At 42.0% G+C, this 15176-nt stretch overlaps 1 protein-coding gene across 1 annotated transcript; it reads right to left on the bottom strand.

The window, feature by feature from the left end:
* Positions 1 to 979: 979 nt before the first annotated feature.
* or91a3 (odorant receptor, family 91, subfamily A, member 3) lies at positions 980 to 12893 on the bottom strand. The gene is given in 5 exon segments (XM_059515141.1): positions 980 to 1203; positions 1205 to 1852; positions 12372 to 12376; positions 12585 to 12691; positions 12694 to 12893. Coding segments are annotated over 5 exon segments (978 nt in total). The 5' UTR covers positions 12875 to 12893; the 3' UTR covers positions 980 to 1166.
* Positions 12894 to 15176: the final 2283 nt, after the last annotated feature.

Genomic DNA, 15176 nt, shown 5'->3' with positions numbered 1-15176 from the left:
TAACATTAATAACTATTGTCAGGGTCCATTTGACCTAATAAGTATGTGCCTATTCATAAAATATGTGATATTTTACATATTTACAATCACAAATTATAGTATTCAAATGTGTGTATGTAAATGTATTAAACTACTTGTACCTTCACTATAGTACTCCTTGTTGGCTGTTTGTAAAGCTACTTACACTAAAACTGTTTACTTAAGGGAAAGTTCACACAAAAAATTGAAATTTTGTCATCATTTAGTCACCCGCAAGTTGCAAACATATGGGATTCTTTCTTCTGTTGAGCACAAAAGAAGATATTTTGCAGAATGTTGGTAACCAAACAGTTAAATGCATATTTAAGTGAGTGAAGTGACATTCAGCCAAGTATGGTGACCCATACTCAGAATTTGTGCTCTGCATTTAACCCATCCGAAATGCACACACACAGAGCAGTGAACACACACACACACACTGTGAGCACACACCCGGAGCAGTGGGCAGCCATTTATGCTGCGGCGCCCGGGGAGCAGTTGGGGGTTCGATGCCTTGCTCAAGGGCACCTAAGTCGTGGTATTGAAGGTGGAGAGAGAACTGTACATGCACTCCCCCCACCCACAATTCCTGCCGGCCCGGGTCTCGAACTCACAACCTTTCGATTTACTAACAGGTATACCTTTTTTTATTACATAGATGTAATATTTTCTTCATTCTATACATTTTTATTTTATTTTCATTTAACTTTTTGATACACAATACCATGTTGGGGCAACTTAATGGCTGCACTTTGTTCTTCACTATGTTCCACTATTTTAAGACAAATGGATTTGTAATGTTTACATTTTCAAGAGATTATAAGCTAGTTACAACTTTTGGGGGGTTTGCATTGAATGTTTTTAGATGCATAATACATTGTATGCATAATAAATGTGTTTATTAATAAAGAATGATCTGTTGAAAGCATATATTTTGAGTTAGATGACAAATGTTCTCCTCCTATTCAAATTTGATATTCAAGGGGTACATACAACATATTTACTCACTATAGTTGCTGGACATTCAAATACGAGTTTTAAGAAAGAAAAAAAAACTGTGGTAAATAAATGCAGAACATGTTCACATAGGACACTATTAACATGACTATATGCATGAAACGATTCAGAAGAATTTCGGCACAAATGGGTTAGTTGTGTATGGAAATGCTTACTACACTTCTAAGGTTTACCATCTCTTATTTTGTGCTTATTACAAACTAAAATGCCACAAAAGGCATAATATTTAAGAGCATTATAAAACTTTTTGTCTCGTAATCCATAAACTAGGGGACTCAAACAACGAGGCAAGATCAAAAACAAGATGAAATTTGAGTATCTTACATTTACAAATAGCATGAAATCTACTTTCAATAAAGGCATATCTATGTAAGGAGTTATAAGCTGCATCATAGACAGAAGCAGCTGAACACCATGGAGAATTACAGTTTTGAGACCCTTATTTGTGGAGTTCTTCCTCTCGGAGGAGGCAGATCTGGCCGCCAGTATAATCTTGAAGTAAGTGAAGACAATAATACAAAACATCATGATGAATAAGAGCTGCAGACTAATCGCTCTCATGTCTGCCAGCCATTTGACCTGTAACATGATCTCCACACTACACACAACATATTGGTGAGAGACACCAGGAGGAATATAAGAAAAAGAGGCTATTAAAATAAACAATGGAATGACAAAACTGACACTCCATATGACGAGAAGCCCAATAAAAGTGTTTTTAGGGGTGGAGATGCTAGAATGTCTTAAAGGCATACATATGGCTACATAGCGCTCCAAACACATGGCGACAAGAGTCATGGGTGAACAAACATAGAGCAAAAACATAAGTGTAGAATATTGGAGGGGGCCGGCCGGTCAAGTGCAACATGGCAGCTTAAATCGGAGCTCTTGCCAGTATAGATGCAATAAACCCCCACAAACCAACCAAGACATCGCAATTCAGTAGATAAAAAGGTGGGATGAGTGGGGGATCCAAGCGTGGAGGACGACAATCGAGAAGAGTCCGAAACAAAAACGACGAAAACGACGAAATGAATGTAGATTCAGCTCCTGATGAAGACGTTATGCTAGCAGCTAACAACGCAGCATTGCAGGGAGGATTTCTTGGCCTAACTAAGAAAATAGAAGAATTGCAACAGGATATCAAAACGCAATTCGGTACATTCAAAGAGGAATTCAAGACTGAAATGAAGAGAGAGTTTACGACATTTAAGGAAGAAATCGATAAAAAGCTCTCAGCCAACAACAAGGAACTACGAGATCAAAGGGAGACATTGAAGGACGCTGAAATGCGCATCGGAGATTTGGAAGAGTGGAATACAGAAGTGAAAGACGCAATGCTAGTGGTCCTGAAAGAGCAAAGACAACTAAAAGAGAAGTTAACAGATTTAGAATCAAGGTCTCGCAGGAACAACGTACGGATCTTTGGAGTCCCAGAGAAGTACGGGAAAGATTCTGTTCCTCAGTTCATCGAAAGCCTGTTGCGGAAGGAACTCGAGTTGCCAGCGGAGATGGATCTTGGGATACAGCGCGCACATAGAGCGCTAACGGGCAAACCCAACCTAGGAGCACCGCCATGTTCCATCATTGTAAATTTTCTCAAATTCGGTACGAAAGAGTTGATTCTTCAAAAGGCCTGGAAGAAACGTATGAAAATTGACGAGAAGCCTGTGTACTTTGATCACGACTATGCTTTCGAGGTGGTTCAACCACGGTACGGGAGCATAAAGAAAGTGCTAAAGGATAACAAAATCAAATTCCAAACGCCACTGACGAGGATCAGAATCCACTGGCCAGAGGGTCCCGTGACGTACGGCAACCCGGAGGCAGCAGCGAGTGAGTTACGGAGCAGGGGATACGAAGTAGTGATGAAGGCCACGGAGCAGGAAGACGCGCTGGAAAAACGTATTCAAGAGGCTTTCCCGTGGGAGAGGACACAGACGGCAACGGCGCGGAGGGACACCGGCGAAAGAGCGCGGGAGAGACTACAAGAGTTTCGGAGATAGAATGATTTCAAATGAGTCAGTGGAGGTAACTACTAATGACAGATTCAAGTAGAAGTGGCATTGACTGAAAGACGCTTTTATTTTAATTTTTTATTTTAATTTTATATTTTAAAAGATAGCTGGATGGGTCAGCATAATTTTTTTTATATCCAATAGATAGCCACCAACTACATTAAGAAGCAGCAAACCTCCTTAAACAATTCGTTCTCTGAAAATACTTAACTGGCAAGTAGAAACTTAAAGTTGGACTTGTGTAGAATGGAAGGAAGGCTCGGTAAGGAGTCAACTCCATCTACTGAGGGGCCCTTCGTTTGGAGAAGGAATTACCCCTCCCCTACCAACAGGACCTTAGGGCCAAAAGAAGGCCCCAGTTACCGGCAAAACGTTCTTATGTTCTCTATGGTTATTATTACAGTTCTTTGTGTTATTGGTGTCAGGTCATCTCAAGCTATTTTTGGAATAGATGCAATGTAACCTTTTGAAATGTGTCTCTCTTAACGTAAATGGGTTAAATAACCCAATAAAAAGGGGAAATGTTCTTAATAAATTTAAAAAAGAAAAGGCAGACATAATTTATCTACAGGAAACTCACCTCTCTGATACAGAACATGAAAAATTGAAAAACTTTGGATTCAGAAATTCTTTTTATAGCTCGTTTAAAGGAGGTAGTAAAAGAGGAGTAGCTATTTTAATCTCTAATAAAATCAAGTTTGAATGTTTGAAGGAATTAAAAGACAAAGATGGCAGATATATAATGCTTAAGGGGAAATTGGAGGAACATATGGTTACATTATTTAACATTTATGCCCCACCTGAATCTGAAAAATCCTTTTATAAAACAGTGTTTGATATTATTACTCAAGAAACGGAAGGGATACTGATTTGTGGAGGCGACTGGAACGTTGTATTAAATTATTCTCTGGACTCCAGCAGTACGAAAAATAATAGTAAAACACATCTGACTCGTTACATTAACACAAATTTGACAGAATTAGGGGTAATTGATGTTTGGAGAGAATGCCATCCTCTGGAAAGGGATTATACATTCTATTCGGCCCCACACTCGGTTTACACAAGAATTGATTACTTCTTTATGAATGTTGAAGATCGTTTTAGAATCATGGAATGTGGGATAGGAACAGCTGATTTATCAGACCACTGTACTCTATATTTACTTTTAGATCTCAGCAGGAGAATTAAAAATACTACTTGGAGATTGAATGTGGGGTTGCTTAACGATTCAAAATTAGTGGATAATTTAAAAAAAGAGATAAATACTTATAAGAAGGAAAATGATAAAGAAGGTACAGATCCTACAATGTTATGGGATGCTATGAAGGCAGTAATTAGAGGTAAATTAATATCCTATGCATCATTCATTAAGAAGAAAAGACTTTTAGATTTTCAAGCTGCCTCGAAAGAATTGGGAAATTTAGAACATCAACATAAAATCAATAAAAACCCAGAAACACTTAAAAAAATAAAATTAGTAAGAAGAAGAATTGATGAAATATTAACAAAAGAAGTAGAAAAGAAAATTCGATATCTAAAACAAACATACTACGAAGGAGGTTCCAAATCAACCAAATCTTTAGCCAGACGATTAAGAAATAAACAACAACTTAATACCATACATAAGATTAGAGATCCCAACACCAAAAATTTAGTTTATACGCCAGAAGAGATCGTGAAAGTGTTTGAAAAATATTATGCAAACCTTTATGCTCAACCTGCAGCAGCAGATGATGCAACAATTAAATCTTTTTTGGATTCATTAGACCTTCCAAATTTAGGAGAATCACAAAATGCTACGATAGGTGCATTAATTACGGAAAAGGAATTGGAGAATACAGTAAAAAGAATGAAATCCAATAAGGCACCGGGAAATGATGGATTCCCTATAGAATGGTACAAGATGTTTAAAAAAGAGTTGAATCCAATGCTGCTAGCTTCATTTAATCAGACACTTAAAATGGTGTTCTCCCTCCATCATGGAAAGAAGCCATAATAACTGTTATACATAAAGAGGGTAAGGACAAGGAATTCTGTGGAAATTATAGACCTATATCAATACTGAACTGTGATTACAAGAAATACACATCCATTTTATCTAACAGATTCCAAACATTCATGTCTGATTTGATAGAGGAAGACCAATCAGGGTTTATCAAAGGGCGACAAACTGCAGACAATATTAGGAGAACCTTGCATATTGTAGAAGAAGTTCAGAGAAGAAAGGAAAGTGCCATTTTGCTAAGCTTAGACGCGGAAAAAGCTTTCGACTGCGTTAGCTGGAGGTTTCTGCATCTTAGCTTGGAAAAACTAGGCTTTAACCCACAATCAGTCAGATGTGTTAAAACATTGTATCAGGATCCAAAAGCTAGAATTAAAATAAATGGTAACTGTCACGGTTCATAGATCTGTGTGTTCATTCTGCATGTCTGTTTTCTCGTTTCTGTCTGATTGTTCATTCAGCATTGCTCCGGCAATCATTGGGCTGATGAGCTAATCAGCATGGCTGCACCTGATGCTGGTTCTGTCCTGTCTTTATCTGTCTTGTGGTTGTTACTGCATGTTGTCAGATCGTTGTTTGTGTTTGTCGATGCTGGTCTTGCTCTCTGTCCTCAGATCACTCTTCTTGCGCTCTGCCAAGGAGATAGCTCAGTGTGCTTCCACGCCTGTTCCTAGGAGAATTCTCTGGGTTGGTTCTGGTCAGTGCCTCATAGTCTCCGTGTTACAGAGACAGCTCTCCAGCTCACCGATTCACCAGCTCACCTGTTCACCAGCTCACCTGCTCTATTTTCTTGTTCCCTGCTGTTTGCGTTGTGGCAAATAAACTGTTTTACTTGCAATTGGATTTTGTGTTCTTTTACGTGACAACGATCTGACCAAGATGGATCCAGCAAGTATGGCAGAGCTGAGAGACATTCTTACCAGTAGCAATAGTCGTTTTGCACAGCAAGAGGAGCAAATCATGGCTACTGGTCGTGCAGTGCAGGCACTCGTCACGCAGGTCTCTGATCTCACCACTCAGGTCAGACAGTTAAAACCTGAATCTGCCCAACAACCCACTGCGCTTAATCCTCCGACGTTTCCACCTGTGGATATCACCAACCGACGCATTGAGCCTCGTCTACCGCCTCCAACTGTTTATTCCGGTGAGCCCCTGTTATGTCGTTCATTTTTGACCACTTGCTCTCTTCACATTGCTCTCCAGCCTTCGTCTTTTCCTACAGAGGAGTCCAAAGTGGCTTTTATCATAACTCTGCTTTCTGGACGAGCGGCTCTCTGGGGAACAACGGTGTGGGAACAAGGACACACTTGCTGTTCTTCATTCCAATTGTTTTCTGAGGAGCTCAGGAAGGTTTTTGATCGGGCTGCATCTGGTAGGGAGGCGGCAAGGGAATTGGCGGAGTTACGCCAAGGAGATCGGTCAGTTACGGATTATTCTATTGAGTTTCGAACATTGGCTGCAGAATGCAACTGGAACCAAGAAGCGCAGTGGGACATGTTTAGGCATGGATTGGCCGACCGGATCATTAAGGAGATTTACACCCTGGAATTACCCACTTCACTCGACGGATTGATCGATCTGGCCATCCGAGTGGACACCAGACTACATCAGCGTGACCAGTTTGCAGCCATGGCGGAGAAGACAACTGATCACCGCTTTGATCCAGAACCCATGCAGGTGGGCAGGGCTCACCTTTCTCGAGAGGAGAAGGACAGGCGTAGGAACCTGGGGCTATGCCTATACTGTGGTGCCGCAGGTCACATCGCTGCACAGTGCCCGGTAAAAACCAGAGCTCGTCAGTAAGGAGGCTACTGACGGGCAGAGTCACCACTCAGAAGTCCTCCTCCCCGGTAACTTTGCTCTCGGTTCAAATACGGAGGGGCCGGGACATTTTCTCTTGTAAAGCACTGGTGGATTCTGGTGCAGAGGGTAATTTTTTGGATTGTGGGACAGCGTCTAAGCTGGGTATTCGTGCAGTTCCACTTAGTCCACCTATCTCAGTCAGTGCCCTCTGTGGTCAGTCGCTTCCACCCATCACTCATGCCACTGAGTCGGTGAGTCTTAGCACTTCGGGCAACCACACTGAGACCATTTCTTTTTATTTGACTGATTCCCCTTTGGCTCCTGTGGTTTTGGGTCACCCCTGGCTAGTGTTACACAACCCCAATATAAACTGGCAACTAAGCACAGTCTCATCCTGGAGTGAATATTGTCATGCATCATGTTTGTTGTCCGCTTGCTCTTCTGTGTCTTGTTCTGTGTTGCAGGATGAACATGTGGATCTGTTAAACGTGCCTGCGGAGTATCTTGACCTGAAGGGAGTGTTCAGTAAGTCCCGGGCTGCTTCTCTTCCTCCGCATCGTCCTTATGATTGTGCAATAGATTTATTGTCAGGTACTTCTCCGCCTAAAGGCAGGTTATACTCACTTTCCGTACCGGAGAGGGAGGCCATGGAGAAATATATTTCTGATTCTCTTGCAGCCAAGATCATCCGTCCTTCTTCTTCTCCTGCAGGTGCAGGATTTTTTTTTGTGGAAAAGAAAGATGGTTCCCTGCGTCCTTGTATCGACTATCGAGGGTTGAATAGCATCACGGTAAAGAATACCTACCCTTTGCCGTTGATGTCCTCAGCCTTCGAGAGTCTGCAGGGTGCTTCCTTTTTCACAAAATTGGATCTTCGCAATGCCTATCATTTGGTTCGCATAAGAAATGGGGATGAATGGAAGACCGCTTTTAATACCTCCAGGGGGCATTTTGAGTATCTTGTTATGCCATTTGGGCTCTCTAATGCTCCCGCGGTCTTCCAGGCACTAGTCAATGATGTGCTGAGAGACATGGTTGATCAGTTCATATATGTCTACCTGGATGACATTTTGATATTTTCTCATTCTCTCCAGGAACATGTTCAGCACGTCAGGGTAGTGCTTCAGAGGTTGCTAGAGAATGGGCTTTTTGTCAAGGCGGAGAAATGCATTTTTCACGCACAATCTGTTTCTTTTCTAGGGTACATCATATCATCCGAGGGATTACGCATGGATCCCAACAAAGTCCAGGCTGTGGTAGATTGGCCAACCCCAGATTCCCGCAAGGCCCTGCAGAGGTTTCTGGGCTTTGCCAATTTTTACCGCCGTTTTATTCGCAATTACAGCCAGCTAGCCGCCCCTTTGACTGCCTTGACCTCCGCCAAGATGACGTTCAGGTGGTCTAGCATGGCGGAAGCTACGTTCTGCAAATTAAAGAGTTGCTTTGTTTCAGCTCCCATTCTGGTGGCCCCTGACCCCTTCCGTCAGTTCGTGGTGGAGGTCGATGCGTCAGAGGTCGGGGCTGGTGCGGTTCTTTCCCAGCGTTCTTCCACGGATGGTAAGGTTCACCCTTGCGCATATTATTCTCATCGTTTTTCTCCTGCCGAATGTAATTATGACATTGGTAATAGAGAGTTGCTGGCAGTTAAGCTCGCTTTGGAAGAATGGCGACATTGATTGGAGGGTTCGGAGGAACCCTTTATAGTCTGGACTGACCATAAGAACCTTGAATACATCAGTTCTGCTAAAAGGTTAAATTCTAGGCAAGCTCGGTGGGCCTTATTTTTCAGTCGTTTTCGTTTTTCAATTTCTTATCGTCCAGGTTCTAAGAACGTTAAACCTGATGCCTTGTCCCGTATTTTTGATAAATCTGAACGCCCGTTGTCTCCCGAGTCTATAGTGCCACATGACATCGTGGTATTTGGTATGACTTGGGAGATCGAGTCGAAGGTCCGTAAGGCCTTAGAAGGGGTAACGCCTCCGCCTGGATGCCCACCGAGTAATTTATTTGTGCCAGAAGAATTACGGTCCGAGGTCATCCGTTGGGGCCATTGTTCCAAAGTAGCTTGTCATCCAGGGGTAAATCGTACAGTATTTCTTGTCAAACAGCGGTTCTGGTGGCACTCTATGGCCCGGGATATACGTCATTTTGTTTTGGCTTGCTCTGTCTGTGCCACTTCTAAGGTTTCCAATCAACCCCCTGCTGGACTCCTTCAGCCGCTGTCGGTTCCTTCGAGACCCTGGTCCCACATTTCGCTAGATTTTGTTTCGGGACTCCCGCCATCGCAGGGTAACACGGCAGTTTTGACCGTGGTGGACCGGTTCTCGAAGGCAACTCATTTTGTTCCTCTGCCCAAATTACCCTCAGCCAGAGAAACAGCGGTTGCTGTCATTGATCACGTCTTTCGTATTCATGGCCTCCCGGCAGACGTGGTCTCTGACAGGGGGGCCTCAGTTCGTTTCCAAATTTTGGAAAGAATTTTGTCGTTTGTTAGGGGTGACTGTTAGTCTTTCTTCTGGGTTTCATCCCCAGAGTAATGGTCAGACGGAGAGGGCCAACCAAGATTTGGAACGGATATTGCGGTGTTTGGTGTCTCAAAACCCATCCTCTTGGAGTCAGCAACTCTCATGGGTGGAGTACGCACACAATTCTTTACCAGTGTCATCCACGGGCCTATCTCCGTTTCAGTGTAGCATAGGTTACCAGCCACCTATCTTTCAGAGTATGGAATCCGAAGTCGCGGTCCCCTCTGCTCACGCCTTTGTCCAGAGGTGCCACCGCACCTGGAGGAGGGCTAGAGAAGCCATCCTCCAGGTGGGGGCGCGCACCAAGGCCCAGGCCGATCGCCACCGGTCTGAGCCACCCGTCTACGTTGTTGGTCAAAAAGTGTGGCTTTCATCTAAAGATATTCCTCTCCGTTCCGTCTGTAAGAAGCTTGCTCCCAAATTTATCGGCCCGTTTACTGTCACCAAGATTATTAGTCCAGTGGCAGTCCGCCTCAAACTTCCTCCTGCGTACAGGAGAATTCATCCCGTCTTCCATGTCTCCAAATTAAAGCCCCTTTTTCGTGCCCCCATTAATCCGCCTGTCCCAGTTCCCCCACCGCCGCGACTCGTAGATGGGGAACTCACTTATTCGGTAAGGCGTATTCTGGACTCGAGGCGGAGGGGACGTGGATTTCAGTACTTGGTGGACTGGGAGGGTTACGGTCCGGAGGAGAGGAGTTGGGTTCCCGCTAGGGACATATTGGATCATTCGCTTATTGATGATTACAATCGCCAGGTAGGTTCCTCTGGAAGCGCCTGGAGGCGCTCCTAGGAGGAGGGGTACTGTCACGGTTCATAGATCTGTGTGTTCATTCTGCATGTCTGTTTTCTCGTTTCTGTCTGATTGTTCATTCAGCATTGCTCCGGCAATCATTGGGCTGATGAGCTAATCAGCATGGCTGCACCTGATGCTGGTTCTGTCCTGTCTTTATCTGTCTTGTGGTTGTTACTGCATGTTGTCAGATCGTTGTTTGTGTTTGTCGATGCTGGTCTTGCTCTCTGTCCTCAGATCACTCTTCTTGCGCTCTGCCAAGGAGATAGCTCAGTGTGCTTCCACGCCTGTTCCTAGGAGAATTCTCTGGGTTGGTTCGGGTCAGTGCCTCATAGTCTCCGTGTTACAGAGACAGCTCTCCAGCTCACCGATTCACCAGCTCACCTGTTCACCAGCTCACCTGCTCTATTTTCTTGTTCCCTGCTGTTTGCGTTGTGGCAAATAAACTGTTTTACTTGCAATTGGATTTTGTGTTCTTTTACGTGACAGTAACCTCACAAATTGGTTCAAACTGGAAAGATCCACACGGCAAGGGTGTGGATTATCCCCCACCCTTTTTGCAATTTTTATAGAACCTTTGGCACAAGCGATAAGACAAGATAAGGAAATAGAAGGAATTCAAATTAGAGACGTTGAACACAAAATTGGGCTATTTGCAGATGATATTTTAATATATTTAAAACAACCAGACAAGTCTTTACCACATTTAATGAACCTATTGCAACATTTCGGTTATCTGTCAGGCTATAAATTGAATATAGGGAAAACGCAAGTTCTTCCTCTAAATTTCATCCCATCCACAGAAATGACTCAGAAGTATGATTTTAAATGGAATAAGAAATTTATTCAATATTTGGGAATAAATATTCCAAGTAACCTTTCTAAATTGTATAAAATCAACTATGAAGCCCTAAATCAAAAACTTTATAAAGACATGGAAAGGTGGGGCGTCTTATTGTTAGACTTATGTCAGAGAATTGAAATAATCAAAATGAATGTGCTGCCAAGAGTATTATACTTGTTTCAATCTTTGCCAGTGCCAATACCGAAGCCACAGTTTGTGGAGTGGAATAAAAAGATTTCAAGATTAATTTGGAACGGGGCTAAACCTAGAATCAAGTTCTCAACACTTCAACTACCAAAGAAAGAGGGAGGATTGGCGCTGCCAAACTTTGAAGAATATTTTATCGCCGCTCAACTCAATCATATGATTAACTGGTGTATTCCGGATTTTACAGCAAAGTGGAAACAAATAGAGTTGAACACTGATGAGTACCAGGTACGGGCCATGATTGCCAGTAAAAAGATGCTCAAAGAAAATGAAAACAAGTTGGATTCAATAACCAAATTCACCTTAGAGGTCTGGTTCAAATTAGTAAAAAGGTATAAAATGGAGAAGGAGATAAAGATATTTAGCTGGTTGGCGTACGATTCAAATTTTAAACCAGGAGTTTTGAATTCTAAATTTAAAAACTGGACTAATAAAGGTTTGAACATACTAAGTAATTTTATTAAAAAAGGGGAAATTATAAGCTTTCAGAATTTAAGACAGAAATTTGATTTGGAACATCAAGACTTCTATATGTATCTTCAGGTTAGAGACCATTATCAAAAGGAGATAAGGCCAGAACTCCCGGGTAAAGTAAATGTTATAACTGAAATTTTGGGGTGTGCTTATAGAAACAAAGGAGAAAAGTTGATATCTAAATTGTATCAGGGATTGGTATCCAACAGAAGAACTTCGACACTTTATATTAGAGATAAATGGAAAAAAGAGGTATTAGTAGAAATATGTGATAACGAATGGTATGACATATGTGAAACTCAACTATCCACATCTAGTTCTAGAAACTGGAAATTATTTTGTTGGGAAAATGTGGTAAGATTTTTTATAACACCAAAGATCAAGACGGCTACCTCATCAATATGTCAGCCCTGCTGGAGGATGTGCGGTGAACAGGATGTGGGTCATGCACATATTTTCTGGCATTGCACAAAAATATCCCAATACTGGGATAGTATCTGGGAGGAATCAGGGAAAATACTTGGATATAAACTACCAAAGACATGCTTAGTACTGTACTTCGGAAGTCTAACAGAAAAGAAAATACAAAAGAAAGACAAATACTTAATTAAAATCCTTCTGGCAGCATCAGAAAAGGCCATTACACGAAAATGGTGTAAAAAGGACCCCCCAACCCTGGAAAACTGGAGAGACATTGTGGAGGAAATTCACAACATGGAAAGACTTACATATATATTAAGACTACAGCAAGAAATGTGTGAAGAGAGATGGAAAAAATGGACTTTATACACAAACTTGATTCACTATGACCACTGACACTGTGTTGTTAATGTTCTTTTTGTTGTTATATCATTAATAAACCTTAAGTGAAAAAAAAAAAAACCTTAAGTGTACAGACGATATAACAAGGAACTATATGCACAGGGTACTGGTAAAATGACATCATGAGGGTTAAATCACTCAACAGCATAAGAGCAGTGTCAACAAAAGAGTCTGAGCAAACAGAATGTAGCGTGTTTCCCTGAAGGCCTCTTTCTTCAAAAAAGTGAAAATCATCAGTCCGTTTACATAGAGAAGAATCCCCACCAGTACCTGCACCACCAAAGGCTTCTCATTCATTGCTTTCAAATTAAATGTGCTGCTCAAATTGTTGTTTTCGGTTAAATTCATCATGACAGCAAAAATAAGCCATAAAAAAAGTCAGAAGGTGTATGTTGTGACGTGCTTCAAGGCAAATGGAGTAAACCTCCTAGCTCTCCTCCCTTTGTGCTGTTTTTATAGAGCTTTAGATGGGCTGAACCTTATATTGTTTACAGAACCTCATATGTCATCAGTGTAGATGTTCCTATGATCTGAATACTAATTTCATTATTTGGGATGATTCTGACAACAACAATTGCATTTTATTTTCTTCCGGGTCTGTTGTGAGCGCGTTCACAGCACTGCAGTGTAGTGATATCCGGTTCGCGAACGAATCACTCAATGTAACTGGATCTTCTTGAAACAGTTCACTAAATTGAACTGAATCGTTTGAAACGGTTCGTGTCTCCAATAAGCGTTAATCCACAAATTACTTAAGATGTAAACTTTTTTAATGTGGCTGACATTCCCTCGGAGTCAAAATAAACCAATATCCCAGAGTAATTCATTACTCAAACAGTACACTGACTGAACTGCTGTGAAGAGAGAACTGAAGATGAACACCAAGCCGAGCCAGATAACGAATGAACAATTGACTCGTTCTCGAGTCAAGTTATTACCTTTCTGGACATGGACAGTATACCGTACATACATTTTCAATGGAGGGACAGAAAGCTCTCGGACTAAATTTAGCGCATTTAACGCAAATAAACAAAACCAAACAAACAAAAAAGGGGTGGGTTTTGAGTGAAGGAAGGAAATCATTTGAAACCAGAGAATGAAGCTATGGAAGATGAGTCGGTTAACCACCTGAGGGAAAATTAAGAGCCTTTTTACAAGGTGGTCTACAGCTTATACTAAACCGCTGTGTCATTTAAAGGTTAAAGGTATGATATTTGTATGTTATTAGGAGATCGTATGAAACATTGGATGCTGGACTAAACAAGGTTTATTTTGAAATCAAACACATTATCAGTTACATTATGTAATAATTATATCATATGGCATGCATAAAACAGTATACAACAATACAAAAGACAATATACAAAACAGCAGTGATACACACAATTGTCACGGTTCATGGGTCAGTGCGCTCATCTTGCGTCTCTGTCTGATTGTGTGCGTCTGTTAACTAGCAGCAGCTGCGTTAATGAGCACCAGCTGCAACTCATTTGCGCTGCCTTTAAGTTCCTGTTTCGTGTTGTTGATTCATTCTCGTCTGTCTCTCTTGTCTTGTTGTGCTCCTGTTCCTCCAGTTGGTAGTCTCTGGACCTTATTCCTCAATCGCCTGAGATTCCTGCCCTGGGTTTGAGTTACTGCAGCTTGAGCGATCTGGACCCTATTCCTCGCTCGCATAGGATTCCTGCGCTGGGTTTGAGATTACTGCTGCTTGATTGGTCTGGACGTGATTCATCTGGGGTTATGCCATCGTCTTCCTACGTTCTCATTGCTGAATGTCTGAGCTACAAATAAACCATTTTTACCTCGCTCTTGGATCTCGTGACTCGATCATTGTGACACACAATGTCCTGGGAATGTGCACAATCATTCATAGAAAGGGGCAGTGTTCCAGAGAACCTCATGCTTTGCCTGATTTGTGTAGAATGTATGTGGTTTATTTGTTCTTTGTATCTCTTCAACACAATGGTTCAACAGACGGTACTGCTGCCACTGCAACGATCTGCCGGTCACTGATCTTATGAGGTAAATCATTTGCCTTGAGGTACATCACAACCACTTCTGAACTGTAGTTGGCGCATAAACACAGAATGACGACATGACCCTCTCATCTATCTGGCAAAACTCAACACAGTGGCACAGAGTTGGCGACTTGTGAGTATTCCCACCCACCACTCAGCACCTCTCAGACTAATTGTCTCCAGAGTAGAAGAGAGTCCAACCACCATCTAGGAGTTTGGTTCCAGAGCCTGAAATTAACTTTAATTAAGATTGTGATTACCCTGTGATTAGCTGTCATCAATAAACTTGATGCATGTGGTAATCACAAAAACATATAACATTAACTTTACAGAAATGTAAAATAAATCATACATTGTAAAAGAATGTTTTATCTTATCAGGTGTCAGGATATCACACGGAGGCTGAGGTTAGTGAATTCAACACGGTGCTTTATTTACAATGTTAGTGAACAGGTGAGTCAGGGAAATCTTGGTGCGGGGGCTGTGGAGTTCATGTTCGTGGACACCCGGTGAATTCCGCTTCCTTGGAAGCCAGGTGAGTTCGTTCTATGTCGGAATGTCAACGCCACACAATGCGTGAATATCAACACTTGTCTCCTTTCCTTTTGCAGTGGGAGTACAATGTCTGAGAATTA

The sequence above is a fragment of the Carassius carassius genome, chromosome 28 (assembly GCF_963082965.1).
Source record: "Carassius carassius chromosome 28, fCarCar2.1, whole genome shotgun sequence".
NCBI classification, from domain to species: domain Eukaryota; kingdom Metazoa; phylum Chordata; class Actinopteri; order Cypriniformes; family Cyprinidae; genus Carassius; species Carassius carassius.
Note: the sequence above shows the minus strand (reverse complement) of the source record. Positions and strands in the feature narration are given on the sequence as shown.